At 46.3% G+C, this 17234-nt stretch overlaps 1 protein-coding gene across 1 annotated transcript; it reads right to left on the reverse strand.

Moving 5' to 3' along the window:
* LOC108090981 lies at positions 1–17061 on the reverse strand. The gene is given in 3 exon segments (XM_017189936.2): positions 1–2886; positions 2889–3114; positions 16397–17061. Coding segments are annotated over 3 exon segments (876 nt in total). The 5' UTR covers positions 16739–17061; the 3' UTR covers positions 1–2578.
* Between the last annotated feature and the right edge of the window lie 173 nt (positions 17062–17234).

The following is a 17234-nucleotide window of genomic DNA, read 5'->3' on the forward strand; positions in this document are numbered from 1 at the left end:
TTCTTTCTTTATTTTCAATGTTTTGATTTCTCATTTTCAATTGCATACTGCCGACCTTTGGGGTATTTATTTTCATTACCGGCTGAATTCGCATTTTTTGCTTTTGATTTATGCATTCGCATTAACATCAACGTGTTTGATTTCGATTAATATTTTCATTCGCATTTCCATCTGATTTGCTGTTTGTTTTGTTTTCCGCTTTTTCTACCAGTTTAGCTTATCTCTGTTTTAGACTAATTATGCTCGCTTACATCGCTTAAATCCATAGAAGCTTAACATTAATTATTTCCCAATGCTCACGCAGCACGGGGTTTATACGTTGACTTGTGTTGGCTATTTAAAAATGTTTAAATAGATCTACAAAAAAGCTCATGCGTGTTTTTGTTAGATTTGTTTTTAGGTGTTGGACATGCAGCTTGAAGCTGGGGACTCGTGTCTTTTGTTTGTTTTTTTAAGCATAGGCGCAGAAATGTTTGCTACACACAGAGAGCAAGAATCTCACACTAATAAACATTTATACAATTCGGGGAGACGACATCGATTTGCGTGTGTGTGGGTAGAATTCTTTCGTTTGAGAGTGTTTTCTAAAAAATAATTCGCTTTTTCCGAGTTTTTATTTTCGTCTAATTAAAATGGACACCAATATTTGCACAGACATAATTGCTTAATAAATATTTGTGTATGTATATTCATGTTACTTTTGTTTATTTGGTTGTTGTTGTTGATTCTGGCAGGTACCTGATACTTAAATATCAATTAGTTTAGGAGTAAACTGGCAGGGGAGATCTGTCTGAAGCAAATGAGAGATTCAAGAGGTTTCCGGCCTTATTCGCTTGCGTGTAAAAGCGCCTAAAAGCGAGCTATGCGAACTACAGCAAAAATGTTATTGTATACGTAATCGCAATATAGATATATAAATACACCGATATATACGCAAAAAGGTTCAGCCTACACACAAATATATAGATATATAGATTCATATTCTAGCTTGTAAATATTGATTTTTAAACTATCTTAACTTAGGCTACGTTGAGTTCTGACTTAGCTTTGGTTTTCTTTACGTTTTGGTTTCATTGTTTTTTAACACTTAGGGTTTTTGGCAATTGGAGCTCCGGCCTTGCCAATTTGACACTTGGCAATTTGTGGCGCCTAAAGTCTCCAATTATTGGACGAATTGTTGATATACGTTGCGTATCATGCTCAAAGTGAGTGAATGAGTGGGACAGAGCCGTAGCATGAGTAGGTGAGTTGGTGAGAGAGAGAGATAGAGAGATTTTAGGACATAGTTTCTTAGATTAGCGTAGAGTTGGCAAACTTCTTGGACTAGTCTAAATAGCTAAGGACACTATTCAGCAGTTCTTAAACTTTTAAACACAGATATTCAAGGAATAGAGACCTAAGCTTGAGATGCAGTGTGTCTCCCGCTAAAGATAAGCCAATTTGGGTTGAAATTGGTCTAAAGCACCCCGTTTTACTCAAAAACATGTTTGTCTCCCCCAAAACAGGTCATTAAATAATTAATTTAAATGTGCACTTGTTATCAAACTGCTGCTTAGTGCCTCTGGCCATCGCCTTAAGCTGTTGACTTGTTCGCCTGACGTTGAGTTGTGCTTATATTTTAAAGCTTAAAGGCAATAGGTTTCGCAAACATGGCCGTTAAAGTACATAGTTGTATGTTGCAGAAAGGAGTGCCGGCTCACACACACAGCGTCTCGCTCGCACGCACACACTCTCGTAAATATACTATAGCAGCTTATAGTGGAGCACTCACAATCACATGCTTCGACAAGCACAAGTTTCAATTTGTTGCACTTTTTTGAAGCATTAAGTAGCTGCCCAAGCTTAAGTGTGCAAGTGTGTGAGTGTGTGAGTGGGTGCCTGTGTGTATTGGCGTGTGTGTTTGTGAGAGTTGGCAAAGCGGTTTAGTTTCATTTAGCATTTAACAGTTACTAGTATTTCGTTTTTTCGCTTATTTTTTCCGGTTTGTTTCCGTTTTTCATATTACACAACACTGAAAGCACACGTAAAGTTTTTGTTTTGGTTTCCTAACTTGCGTTTTTCTCGGTTCTTGTTGCACATTTAGTTAACATTACAATTTACGCCCTAAACATGCAGAGAATTTTCGTAAGTAAGGGCAAATGCAGTACTTCCTTAAAGATCCTTTGAGTCATTAGTTTTTCGAAGACTTACGATCTAGTGGCTATCGGATTCTGAGGCCCTCGCAAATTATGTTACATTTCCTATAGATTTTTCAAAATTTATTTTTGATTTTAATTCGAGATTGCACAACAAACATTTGGCTCTACTTAAATGCTAGCAACTTAATTGGTATCTACTGGGTCTCTTTCCGTTTTCACTTTCAAAAGCGCAAGAAATCGAATGGGAAACTTTTTGAATTTAGAATTTATTTATTGTAGCATACGGCAAACCTGAATTTTATCCAAAAGGAAATACCACTGGTACCAATTCCCCACAGTTTCTGATAGTGTAAACAGCAAGAGACCTGTGCATAATTTCATTTCGTTTCCAACTCGGAACAAAAGATCGGATCACAATACAAAATTGGGGTTCTGGGGCCTTAGGAGTTGCCCAGGTTGGACGGCGACGGTGGCCACTGGCGCTTGATGACCGCGAAGTGGGTCATCTGGAAGGTGTTGGTCACCTGGCAGCGGCGCTCCACGAATCCCGTGAGGCAGTAGCCCATGTTGTAGTCCTCCATCGAAATGTTCGACGTCAGATACAGCTTGAACTCGTCGTTCCACGCCGGCGGCGACTTGTCGCACCCCATTGAGCCCGTCCGGACTGCAGATGCGCCATTGTGGTTGGCAGGCGTCGCCGGAGTGGGCGTGGCAGCCACCGAACGGAAACCCGGTGCCCCGCCCCCGCCGGCGAGGAGGCGCCTCCTGCGCCCGTGCCCGCTGTCCGGCGAAAGTGTCCGGCAATCAGGAGGGAGCCCTGCTGCTCCAGCGGCAGCATCCGCGCCTTCGTCGCCCGCCGCTGGGTTCCGGAGCACTCGACGATGCGGCAGCGATTGGGCTGCCAGAAGCAGGGCGTGATGGTCCAGTAGCTGGACGAGGCCGTGCGCGCCCAGCCCTCCTCGGGATACAGCAATATCTGGAAGGGCAGAAAAGATGAAACGGAAGGTGAGTGCACTGGGAGAAAAAGAGATTTTATTCCCACTTTTAACATTTCTAGCTTTGAATTAGTTTGAGCATTGCTTTTGCTTTTAAATAATGTTTGTATTAGTAACTTAACTCATAAACTATATTTGTTTTTGTCTTTTTCGAAGGTCATCAAGTATTGGTTTTTGATTGACTTTAAAACCTTTTTTTCCGTGTGGGTCCTTCGTTCCATCGGAGCCAATTGCAAATTGGTTTTCTGTGTCGCACTTTAATTGAAAATCGTAATTAAAATCGAGCAGATTGTTTAGCCAGGATTTGGAATCCGATTCGGTTTCCACGGAACTGCACCTTAATCAAGTCCAATGCGAGTGTTTATCATTAAGTGGGCAATTATTGTTAAACACGCTTTCGCTTAATTTGGTCAAATTAAATTGGCATAAAATTAACATGAAATTGCTTTCGACGTTTTTATAGCGCACTATTTTCCAGCACAGCAGAGCCTGGCTACAGTCGTGTGTGCTTTCGGATTTTAATAATTTACTTTTATTTCGCCCACTCGTCGTTTTTAAACATACTTCCCTGTTGATTGGGCTGCTTCTGCTTTATCCATTCCATTTTCATTTTTCATTTCCATATCGAACTGACATTTTCGCCGCTGGCAACCGCACTTGGCCAACAGTGGCCATAAATGAAATTCGTCAGTTAGTTTATCATTGCCAAAATGCCAGACCTCCGCTCGGCTTCAATTTCATTTACCGATTTTGTGTGCGGTTTCTGCGGTCAATGCACGCGGCTCTTTTATAATTAATACATTTCACAGTCGCTAAATGCCAGACATTTCAAATATTTGCACACAACGAGGCGTATGCTTAATAAGCAGCCGCCTCACAGGATCACAGGCAGAGAGAACTGAGAGCGGCAGCGGGCTAATCAAACATTGAACTTGGCTTAAAGGCTCCTGCGCTTCCGGAAAGGGAAAATCACGCTGGCAACTCGAAAGAAAACTTCAGCAAAGCGTGCAACAAAAAGGAGGAAAAGCAAATCTGGAGCCAAAGTGGGTGAAGCGGGGAAGAGGGAAAGGCCAGCGGCCAACGGCCACCGCAGGACACGGAACATAACCGGCAACCGGGAGCTGGTGCTTTTGAAATTGAAGTGGCGGCTGGCTGCAGCAGCAGCAGGAGCCACAAGGATACTCGCCCCGGGGGCCCAGCTTTTTCCCGTTTCCGGCATCGCCTTTGTTCGCCATCCGACTTTAAAACACAATTTCGCACATGCCTCGAAACTCGGTTCGGGGCGCTCGGCAGGCAGGTAAATTGTTTAAAATTAATGCATCGCTGGGGCACTTAAAAATGCATCCATTTACGTTTTATTTATGCTCAGCTCCGGCTGAGCGAAAACAATGAGAATGCTCGATGCGATTGAGAGTTGAATGGAAGTGAAAAGCCCGGCCACGGCACATTAAGCTGGAAATGGAAATCCCCTTTAACGTTAATGAGTATTGAACGCTTTCGCAAGGCTATGGCTGCGTGAAAGTGCTCCTGGTAAATACCTGGCGGTCATTTAAAGTCATTTAACCAATAAATGGATGGAAGCAGTAAAAACTGTTTATTGATCATTACAAGGATGGTAAAGATTTGTAGATTTTGTATAGTGAGTTTAAATCCTACTGTTTCTCTACTCCGAAATAATCATCTGCTTAAATTCAGACATCTGTTTAAAATTCCAATTCCATTCTGCCAGTTGTTTTTTCTAATTAAAAGCATATTTGACACGCTATCGCGCATAATTGGATGACGAAAATCAGGATTTGTGTTCAAAAATCAAGCTGCTGTGGCTGCACAGATGACACATCAATCCGGAACCACAAACTGCCCTTCTGGGCCAAAACCAGAGCACGTGCTGCGTATTTGTCAGCTCGCCCCACATGACGCGATTGGCTTCCCTCGAACTGCTGCCCGTGTTTGGAAATCATGGGCATGGAGCATGGAAAATAAAACCAGCGAAACTCACCGGAACGACTGCCTAATAAGCTGCCAAAATAAGCTTTGCGTCGACAGGTGGAGATACTGATGGGCTGCGATGGCTCCTCGACTCCTCCGACCCCGATTGCCTTTGCATTATTCAAAGATGCCAAGAGTGCGCGCTGCGAAATTGAAAATGCAACGGCAGCCACCGATGCACGCAACAAATCGCTTGCCACTATCAAGGGTCATAAAATCCTTCACTGCCACCGCGCCCCCTTTGCCTCTTTTGCTCCTTTGCTTCTCCGAGCTGAGCACACATATTGGTTGTGGGGTTTATGCGGCAAGGACTCGCTAGTGGTGGCCCAGAAGTCACTTTTGGGAAAGGAGTCACTGGAGTAACCCGTACGACATAAATATTATTTTGTACACTTTCGAGGCGGCTAATCAGCTCAACAGAAAAATAAAAATTTAACATTTGTTCATCAAAAAAAGAATCGAAAAGAATTAAATATTTTAGAGGTCCTGCAAAGGTTATGTTCTCTGAACTTAATGGCATTCACTTCAAGGTTCCATGTTTGAATATCACGAAATGTAGGTACTTAATATAATTTATTTTTGTAATTTATGTCACAGAGCGTACTTTAATTTCGAAGTAACTGCTTTCTCCCAACACCAACAACCTCGGCCACCCACGCACACACTCTTGGGGAGAAAGAGAGAGAGCTGACACGTACACGCTGGAAAATCACTTCCGCTTTTGAGCTGCAACGTTGGCAATTTCGCAGAGGAGACCAGATAAATGGGATGCGGGGTGGGGCAATTGGGGTGGACCAAATCAAACCAAACCAAACCAGACCAGAGCAGACCAAACGGGCATCAGGTGGCGAGTGCCGAATGGCGAAATCGAAAACGTGGCCAAGACTGGGTCGTCGGTTCGCAGAGAACTCCTCCTTGAGGCGTCTATAATCGATTTCTGCGCCGGGGACCCCGCGCGACTCCCATGGAATTGTTTGTTGACTTTGGGTTTTTTATTGCGTGCCATTTTATTGCCACCACAGGTCCACGGCGACCCTATTCCGAGTTGGCTTCTCAGCTCGGTTCGGTAAATAAAATGGCAAACGGCAATACCCAGCGCCGAGGGCAACCTCCATTGTCAGCAATTGGCAACTTTGTCTATTAATTTGCTTAATGAGTTCGGTGACAAATATTGAACGGCTGCAACTTAACAAATAGCTGCCAAGTTTCCTGAGACTCGTACTTGGGTACTTGGGACCCAGGAATTCAGTACCCCCAGGAACCCTCAGCATCCTGATCCCCGAGCACAGAAACTTTTCTCATTTGGCTCGCCCGTTCGCTTGGCTCGACATTAATTAATTAAGTGCTGCCGCAGACATTTCAACACTTTTACCAGTCATTCAGTCAGTCAGTCAGGCTGTTGGTCCGTCGGTCTGTCATCGACTCAGGCATTACTTAGGCAAATGGTTCTTCTATTCGCAATGGAGGGGGCGCATGTATATCTCTGGGCACTTTAACTTAATTACCCGCCCTCATAAGCATACTGCGGATGCGGGAAAGTGGAAAAGCAGCCGGCGGAGAGCCAGTCGCAGACTTCTGCCACCAAATCCAGCATAAGCTCGAAAATCAAAGCTTCAACACGATTGTCTAAGCACTTGAGGAGACCCCCACCAGTCCACCCATCTTGATGCTTCTCACCATTCATCCATCCAACCATCCATCCAACCATCCATCCACCCAGCCACTCATCCTTCCTTGCACGCAACGCCACTTGAAGGCTCCTCGAAGATTTTTATGAACACTTCTGACGAGGAAGGGTAGACCAAGTTTTCCGCTGAGCAGGGAGCTTGGGAGTGGGACCAAAGAAGGCTTTCCGAGAGATTACACGTATTCACACACAGTTCACCAGTTTCCAGATAAAAGTATTTTATACAGGTTATTATTCTTCGAATAATTGCAGAGCTTGAAATGCGTTAGTGGAAATTTAAAACACTTTTCAGCTAGAGAAACAGATGAGTTACCTTTCAAGATCTTTATTATCTCAGACCTTAAAGATCCCAATACAAAATAGAAGTACTAGAATCCACGTACACTCGGCTTTAATTATTTACAAACATTCCGCTGGTCGGTCATATTTGAGAAATTTTCCCCTTCCTACCTTTAAGCAGAGGCTTTTGTTTCATCCGCTGAAAAGTACGCTTTGGAAAACCCGCCCCGAGTTCTTTACGCCATTCTTACGTGTACGGAAAAGCATTCCATTGAGTTCGGGGAAATTGGAGTTTTCCTTCGATTCATTTCTTTGCCTTCCGAGAGCGTAAATGAGTTTTTTGGCTGATTGTAAAACTTATCTGTTGGCTTCGACTCCGGCGACGGCTTTGTTTTCAATTGCCAGAGCCAATTGTATCAGTTATTTCTGTTTGTGTTTCATTATTCGCCTCACGCGCTCCACTATCCGCATCCTTTTGTCCTGAGTCCTGGATGCTGGATCCTGGATGCTGGATCCTGGTTCCTGGCTGGGAGGTGAGTGGTAGGCGGATGGGCTGGCAAAAGTTTTAATAAGTTGCTCATTAGCAGAGAAAATGAGGCCAGCGCTGCGGCAGGCAGACAAAATAATTTACACGCCGACATCCGCTGCAATTAAACTGCAAAGGAGAACTTAAATTTCCGGGTTAGGAATCGCCGCTGGCGGCCCGCTGCCTTGGCCTTCTCCGTCTTGGCCAAGTTTATGGCTGGCTGCTGTGCAAATGTAGATGTCAACGGATGGGCCCTCCGCGAAACTTTGCCCGCCAGTATTTTCTAAATTTAATGAGTTGTATTACGAGCAACTTAAAGAGGCGAGAGACTCCGCCACCTTCTCGTAGCCGCAACTTGGTGTAAACTTATATATGACAAAGTTTCCCTGCGAGTCCTTGCGGCGTCGCAAGTAATGCTCAAATTAAAGTTCTTTGCCAAACTACACGAGGCAGTGGCTGCTAAAAGTTTCGTCCTCGGCGCTAGTTGACATGTTGAGTCGCACAAGGATATGCGTAGCTACAAATTTGATATGTTAGACAAGTCCCGCTTACACGCGCAGCTCGAGGGGCATGGAAATGGGTGATGGGGTGATGGGAAATGGGACTCCGGCATCCAGAAACTAGCATCCAGAATCCACTCCAATCCTCCAGTCGCCTGCACCATGGGCGATAAATGCCGGCAAACTTTGTGGAAGGAAGCGGCGGAGAACTATTGCCACTGCCAGAGTTGCCGGGTTAATGCAAGCGGAAATATAGATATTGCTTTTAGTTCATCCATGTAAGTGACGTCATTTATTAGGGGATTTCTGCGAGGGAAATGGGTTTGCGATTCTTAAATTATTTTAAATACCTGGAAAGTAATTTTGAATCGTTCTGAATCACACTTTTTAAATCAATTTACACTCCTTGAAGCTGAGTCTTAAATCCTTAAAAAAATACATTATCGCATTACAACTGAGTTGAAATAATGTTGAAAGCTTCTCAGAAAAACATTTATGCCTTTCCCCAACAAAACTCATCTTTTAAAGATATCTTTATCTGCTAGCAGGAAAGAAGAACTTTCTCGTCGAAATCAATTCCACTTCCTACCTCAGCAGAAACGCATTAAATTTAATTTTCATAAATTTTACAGCGATTCGGCATCACAAAAGTTGCTGAATCCTCAGGCAGCCAGATTTCGCTCGAGTTCGCAGCGGAGCACACACTGTCAGCTCCTCTTGGATGGGGTTCTCCGGTGTAAAAGATTAAGCACATTTATGTGACAAGTGCGACATCAGCGGAGACATCGTGGAGCAGGGGAAGCCCAAGTAGGAGGTGGGGTACGGGGGTCCTGGGGAAGGATAAGAGCGACAGCCACGCATGTGCCACAATTTTAAAGTTGAGCGCTAATGAAATTTTAGCTGCCGCTTTCGCAGCTGCCAGGCAATTGCAAGCGAAGTTATGCAAGTGCTCAGCGCAAAAGTGGCAGCAAAAGTGGCAGCAAAAGCGGCTGATAGGACGACTTTTGGCCTGATACTCCGGCTTAGAAGTTTGCCGGAGTCCTGTGTCCTGTGCCCGATTAAGGAGAGTCAGAGGTGGCAGCTCAGGGTCCTGCCGAGGCATGCCTAATACAAAGCAGGATTGTCTCATTAGGGGCAGAGGTCCCGGTCACGCTTCAATTCACCGACTGGGCCCGAAAGGCGGGCTCAAAACTCTGCCACATTGCCAAGTCACCGAGCAGAATAGCTCATCAATAACCCATTTGTGCGGCACTCAATGGGGCGGACTGGGTGGCCGGGTCACGACCTTGCCCACGGGGAATCGGAAACAGCTTTGAGCCCGATATCCTCGAGGATTTGAGCGGAGAGCCCCGTTTATTCACTTTGCCATTCATACGGAGGCCCATAAATCAGGTCGAGCGAGCGTGGAGCCACCGTCCCCGCCCCCTCGAGCCTATAAATCTCCCACATCTGCGCTTTTCATTGGCAATCAACGAATCAGCGAGGAAATGCTTCTCCCAGTTATTTTTAATGAGCGACAGCGCCTGTTGAGGATTCAGCTCCAGCCCCCCGTTGGCAATCGCATCATCTTAAAGCGGCGGGAAATGCTCTCGGATTGGGAAACTTCTGCCGGGGCATGCAACATGTTGAGCGTGTAATGTACGCCAATGCCTGACAGACGAAATGAAATGAAAATTTAATAAAATAAAAGTATACGACTTGGACCCGCTGCGAGGCGAGGCTCGTCGGGGCTAAAGACGTTCGCTTTAAATGAAGATGTATGCCAGCCGGGCGTATGAGTAATATGCGCAAATATGCGCATAAAATAAAGCAACTTGTAGCAATTTCCCCAGCTCTCGGGTCCTTTTCCTCGGATTTCCCCTCGTCCCTGAGGGCCAACTGACTGAGACTGACTGCCTTGCGCTGCCACTTTGGCGTCTTTGCCGTCTTTGGCTGGCTTCTTGTGTTTAATTTAGGCAGCCATAAACGTAATGCGGAGCCTCAAGTACTCGGATCCGAGGAGTCCCCGGCAAACCGAATTTATATGGCGGCACATAAAAACCGGGTAGCCCCTACCGATTACCTCCCCCTTGCTGCTAGTCTTGTGCTTCATTTCCCGAGCATGGCTGACATAAAATAGAATTTTATTCGAGACTGTTTTAAAGGCCGAGATATTGTCTTTCTCTCCAGGCATTAACCCATTGCTCGGCTAGAATTTCCGTTCCGGAGTGGGGTAAAGTATATCAAAGGTGGCATCCCATAATTTATAGGACTTTTTATGTTGAAAGTAAATAAACAATTTAATATTGTACTTAATGTCTTTATTACGGTCGTTCCCTTGCAGACAGTATTTAGATCGTGAGATATGATTTTTAACTTGAGGTAAAATGTACCTCTCCTTGCGCATTTTATTTTAAACTAAGAAAATAAAATAAGGATTTAAATTTATGAACTGATACCTTGGAATTCAAAGACTTGCCTTCTTTGAATTTGTTTTTAAATGGTTCTGAGTTCGCGGAAGGGTTCAATAGAAGGGGATCCCTGCGACTCACAGAAAGTGCAAACAATTTCCAATCACAAACTTGAAAGCCCCTATCATTGTGTGCCGCCAGCCCAAACGCCCGATCCCATTGTCTGCGACCCAGTTGTCCCATTGTGCGATTCGAGGTGCTGTGATGTGAGTGCTCGACATCAAAGGCTGTCCTGGTTGTCCTGGCTGTCCTGGCTTCCCGGTGTCCTTGGCTGGCACTCGCACTGGCATTCTGTTCGCTGCCAGCACGTTAGCATATCGCCGATGCGATGCCATCCATCAAATATCGCGCGTCCCACGCGGGCCTTTCGCGTGCCTCGAAGGACTAAGGCTGGGGGTCCTGCAAGTGACTCCGGCCCTCAGCCGTCAAAATTCGCCAGAGGCTCCACCCCCTCAGCCCCGCCGAAGCCTTTTGCCGGGGCTGTACCGATGCTGGAGTGCGTTTTAAAGCCGATACCCTCTGGAGCCCATGAAATTTTAACCTACTTCGTTGCCCACTCATTGAATTAGCCCTCGCTCACACGAGCGGAGACAATAAATTGAATTAAACCGATGCGCAAGGAAATTGAGGGGCTGTCTTGCCAAAGGACCGAATTCATTTAGTTCTTGGCTCAAATGTCTTTTTAATTCGCCCCTTGCTCTCCTCCTTGTGGGTGGCCCAATATGGCTGATGTGGTCTGCAGGCCAGAGCCAAAATATTGTTGACGGCACATGTGGCACATGCCAGGGAAATTGTTTCTTTCGGGGCTAATCAAGCGGCAGCTGTGTGCCAAGTGGAATAATGCCACGGGGATAAAGTCGATATGCACTTGTACCGACCGAACTCTTGAATTCCATAGCCCTACATTTCGGTCTTTTCATTTGGCATCAGAACTGAGCTCGGCCCGAAGGTAGAGCATACTTTTCAGGGCCTGACAGGTGGGCTAAATAGATGCAACAATAATTAACTGCAGCTGAGCCGAGGAGCGAGATAGAGGGCCCAAAGTGGAGAAGGTCGAGCAGCTTTTTAGCCCCAACTTGCCGGCTTGCCGGCAGCTTAACGTGGCATTAACGCAATTTGTCACAGCAGAGCAGACACCAAAAACCCGACAGCTTAGCTACCGAAACTTTGGCCTTGCGAAAGTGAAAAGGAAACATTTTGTTTTATGCGAGTGTGTACGGTACGGGGAAATAAGTAGGCGACTGCAGGGCCTGCGTTCCTGTTTTACTTTTCACTTGGCAGCATTGAGCTGACAGGTGAAATGAAATTGCGTGGGCTGCACTTCGCATTCCTTGGCAGCGCTTTCCTCTCCAACTTTGGCTTATCCCGCTCCGCTCAGCTCCACGTTTTGAATACGGCATGGGGATGAAAAAATTCCAGAGAAAACATTGACAGCCACAAATATATGTAGCCATGAATTTTCCATTCCCGTTTCCTCCTGTACTTGTAGTTCGGAGCTACAAACTGCAAAATGACAGCACTCTGTGGCTTAAACAAGAAATGCCGGGCAGGTAAGCTCCCGAAGGAAGCTTAACAATGATGGCTGCCGACTCGAAGGTATTTGCCCAGATTCGACTGAAAATGTAAGCCAGGACTTAACTACAAGTTTTTGGACCGGTGGCACTGGCTTTGCGATTGATGAAAGATTTTAATTTGGCAATATGATGGTGCAGTTTCGGAGAATTTGTGGCCCCGAGCTATTGCTTTGCACTGGGCAAACATGACAATTTTATTTGAAACAAATACCTTAGCTTGAAGATACTTTAAAGTCCACAGCCCCATAAATCCTGCTGACCACGTTGCAGTCGACGCAATTAGAAAACCTGCCACTCAGTTGCTCATTGATAGCTTTAAGCTGGCAGTGCCAGTGGCAGTGCCAGTGGCAGTCGCCTACCACCTCCCACTTACCACTCGCCACTCGCCACTTGCCACTTGCCACAAAGGAGCGGGGACCAGTCAGCAAAATCGCGCATACGGCCCGTGGCCAGCTGCATCAGCTTGAATAGCAGCAAATCGCCTTAGCAGCTTGCGGGAAAACCCTAATAATTTTTCATGCCCGCCATTCGCCGCTGTCTCTTGGCAAAGAAGGAGGCGCCTCCGTCGCTTCTTGCTACAAATCATGATAATAAATTCCAATTTTATTTAGTCAGTGAGGCGGCAAAGCACCCTTGTCATCGTCATCGCCAGCGAAGGAAGCGAAGGAAACGCGAGGAGGAAGGGAAGCTCTCGGCCAAATAAAGGCAGCCGAACCGCTTCATCTGGCTGGGAAAAAAAGGGTCTGCGTTTCAACTACTTGGATTAACGGTTCAGTTTTATGACTTTTTATTTTATACAGATCCCACATTTAACTTTCCGGCTTCTCCGCCCGTCAGTGCCCGCCAGTTCGCCAGTTAGATAAATACACTCCCAAATTGACTTGGCCTGCTTAACTTTTGGGAAGGACATAATCAGGCCTGGTTATAATGAATAGTTGGGGCTGGCCAAATCGGCAAACAACGAAACCAGAGGCGTCACTCAGCCGGCCAGCTCATCAGTCAGTCCGGGAAGTGCAGTTGGAGAGGACCGCAAAGCCCTCGTTATCCCCTCTCCGTTCTCCACTCCCCATTCCCTTCTCCCCATTCCCCGCATCCCGAATCCTGCCTTCCGATCCCTGCATCCTGCTCGAAAACTGAGAGCGACGAGCTGGTGCAGCATCAGCGCCAGCCAAAACACATTAGCCGTGTGCTAAAAATGTCGCACAGCCCAATCGGCCCAACGCACACATTTTTCGAGGGGAGGGTTCCTAAAATTCACGACCCAGTTTAAATGGTAAATGGTAAATGGTTTAAAATAACCCCTTATTTAAACTGCTTTGACTTGCTGACTGGAACTAACATTGTTTTTATTTTGGTTAGATACTTGATTAGCAATAATTTGTTTACAGCAATTAAAAAAAAAATTTGGTATACTCGTAGATATCAATTTAAGTTGTATTATTAAACGAATCTTCTTTGAAAATAATTATTACTTTCAGTCTTGAATTTAACTATCAGAATCTTTTTGAATTTTGTTGTTAATTCGGAATTTTACGAGTAACCCTCGGTAGCAGTGAGTGACCAGGCGAAGGGTCCTTTTTTTCCGTTGGATCTGTGCTGGCAGGACATGTGGCAGTTGGCAGTTTGCTGCGCTTTCCCCGCCACGCCCCCTTACGCCTCCTGCTTTTGGCTGTGGCCCTTCATTGCCTGTTGGCAATTACAACGTTGCAATGTTGATGGCATTTTCTTCCTTTTTTATGCATATGTATGCACACACACCACACGCCGCACACACACACACACACACGTAACGTAACGATGCTCACAGACAGGCAGCAGCTTACAAGGACATTCGGAGGGGGCGGGAAATGGGCTGGAAGGGGCGGGCCAGTGGCTAGTCACTTCCGCCTTGCCTGAAGAGGTCGTTCATTTTTTCATAATACTCTTCCCGCTCTTTGAGTTGCTTGGGTCCTTGATTGCATTGGCCTTTGTGGATGTGAAGCTAATTATGGAGCACAAAGGCGGGGTGATTAAAACTAAATGTGCGGATTAAGAGATGGAGGATATTGCATTAGCCATTGTTGCCAGTCAGATAAAGGGGTGATACATACAGGGGTACCATACATCATTCCCTAACTTGATCGCTTCAATTTTAATTCGCATATGCCCCGCGATTGCCTGACTTCGAAGACACCTTCCCCCACGAACTCGGTTGTTAATGTAAATATATCCTACAGCATTATCGCATTCGGTTAAGAGGGTAAACTTCGTTCGACAGATTTCACTTGCAACATTATCCGTAAAAATATGTACATTCGTCCGGGGGTTGGTTTTCCGTTCCGTTTTTGGGTGGTTGCAACCGAACACAATTTATTCCGCACACAAACAGTTTTTGTTTTACCTAAGCAATCGCTTCATTATAAAATCGATGCGGGGGCGGAGTGCAAACTACCCTTTGGTGCGGAACCGGGGGTAATCAGATTGTCCATCAAAGGAGCCGAGCTGGGCGCTCTGGTCCTGCTGCTCAAAGCGGTTGATTCAATGACCGAGTAAAGCTTTTCGAATTGAATTCTTCGGGAGCGGGAGCCCCGGAACGTCTCCATCGCTCCCCTGGACTCGTTGTCAACGGATTGGTGTTAATGTCCTTTGGCATTGTTGCACTGCCAGGAGTTCCGGGAGCAGGACGAGCAGAGCCACAAGTCGACTGTGTGCAAAATAGACTGAAATTGATGATGTCACTTGATAGGGCGAATGGGTTTTTCATTTTTCACTTCTCGCTCTCGCATGCACCCGCTGGCCCCTGCCCAATCTTGGAGGTCCTGCAGATCCTTCGTGTTCGTGTTGTTTAACAAATTCATCCTGTTGCTTGCGCTTCAGTGCGTGATGCCCAGCAGATTGTGGTGTGAGTGTGTGTGTGTGTGTGTGCCGAATGTGCATTCGATTTCCACACTCTCGTGCAGAGAAAGAAAATGGGGAAGAACAAATTCGGAAATCAAAAAGGACTCTAACAGATGAAAACGGAGTGTTGTTAATCGTTCAAAATATTGCCTTTGAAAGGTTTCCCCTGATAAAATTAGATAAAATTAAGGCAAGACAAACCTTTAATTATCTCGATCGAAAGATAAGTTATCAGTTCAAGTGAATTTTTATATTTCCAGTGCTATGGCTTAATTGAACCCCTCCTTGCTGGTTTTTGAAATAGAAGCAGCACACAGCCATTGTTGTGCATCGAATTGTTTGATTGGCTTTTCTTTTGCACGTTTTTAATTAGTGGGAATTTGCAGAGATCGGGCGGGAAGAGGGTCCTGTTCGGCAGCCACGGTCCGTGAAACGAAAACGGAATGTTGTCCTTTGGCACATTAAACAAACGAAATATTTCATAAGCGCATTGCGCTCTGGCCACAATGCCAAATGATTTATATGCAAAGTGGCCTAAGCACACTCGCACAACTGTGTGTGTTGGCCCTGTTTTCGCAACCCCTTCCCCCTACCCCCTACCCCCTACCCCCTCCCCCATTCCCCGTTCCACTTTCCACCGTTTTTCCCGCTGCCTTTTACCTAGGCCAAAGCCAAACAAACCGGTAGCAATCGAGCGAACTTCACTCCACAGCTTTGGCTACAAATTTTCCAAAATTTATAACAAAGGCCCACACACACACACACGTGTATCGTTTTTGAGCGGAGGGGTGTATGGCGGGGGGGTAGAGGGACCCATGGGTATTGGCTACCTTACGCTTGAGTGGCTCGTGGCTCATGGCTCATGGCACTTTGGCGCCAGCGCTTCGGCTTTGGGGTCTTTGCCTCGCAATGGATGACAATGTAGCCAGGAGACTGTAAAATTTATGCACTTTTAGGATTGTTTGCAGTGTGCTCAAAAGGGGAATTGTTCCATTATGCGATAAGCATTGGGATTCTCTTTTAAGGTGTCTTACTGTACGAGAAGGGCTTCGCAAGGCATTCCTGCTGCACTGGGTCAAACTAGAAATTAATTATCTTATTATGCTTTTCTGTAGAGATCTAAAGTGGTGGCAGCTTGTACCAACTTATTCTGGCGAATGGGTTGTCTTAGAAAAGTTTATTCATCTTTCAGCACTCTTCCAAACCAAATACTTTCAAGCTAAGACCCTCCCAAAATCGATTCCGGAATAAGCCTTGATTATTCCACTTCAACCCGAGTGAATGCAAGAGATTCGCGAGCTAGGATTTCATGCGCATCTCGTGGAATCACAGATTCTTTTGTTGGGATAAACCAATTGAAATTCCCCGCATTGCCACTCACCTTGTTCGAATTACCATTGAATTTCAATAGCTTCTTGCAGGACTTGCCGCGGCTCTCGAAGTAGACTTCCTGCGGCGTCCTCCGGCGTCCTGTCGTTGAGACGGCTCCCTTGCGCTGCAGCTGGAGCTGCGAGATGGGGTCGCTGCCCGCCACCGATTGCGTCGCCTTGTGGCGGCTCACACAGAGGAGGCGGCCCAGGATGCCGCAGCAGCCGCTGGGAGGCGCCTCCTCCCCTGCCGCCGTGCTGGCTGCCCCGCCTTCCGCATTGTTATTGGAGCAGCGGGCGGATATGGTCATTAGGTTGCCATGGCGGCCGGTCGGGCGATTAACGTCCATTTCCATCTTGGCCAGCAGCGAAATCGTTGCCTACTTGGCGGCGTCGTCTTCCCTTGTTGACTTTCCTCGGCTTCCACAGTTTGTTTACAATTTTTGATTGCGGTTCCTCTGACCGCAGGCTGTATTGTCCTTTCCCTTTTTATCTGTTTTTTTCTTTTTGCGAATGCTTCTGCTCTGCTGTTGTTTACTGGTGGTTAAAGTCTCACCGAAAAACTTGGCGCCCTCACGCGGACGCACACACACGCGCGCAAAACACGTAGCACTCACACCAATAGCGAAGTAACGGGACTTCGCAGCACTCTCAGCGCGACGAAGTTCACAGGACAAAGTCAGCGAGCCAACTGATAAAAGCCATGGCTTTTGGCTCCGAAACTTGCGCTCTGCAGGGTTGCCAGGTTTTCGCCAGAAGAGAGCGGAGCGGGGCTGCCGGACGGCGGGGCGGGCGAAAGAGAGAGTGCGCAGGCCGAGTCCTGCGGACATGAATCACCTTGTGTGCATGAAT

The sequence above is a fragment of the Drosophila ficusphila genome, unplaced genomic scaffold (genome assembly GCF_018152265.1).
Source record: "Drosophila ficusphila isolate 14025-0441.05 unplaced genomic scaffold, ASM1815226v1 contig_414, whole genome shotgun sequence".
NCBI classification, from domain to species: Eukaryota; Metazoa; Arthropoda; class Insecta; order Diptera; family Drosophilidae; genus Drosophila; species Drosophila ficusphila.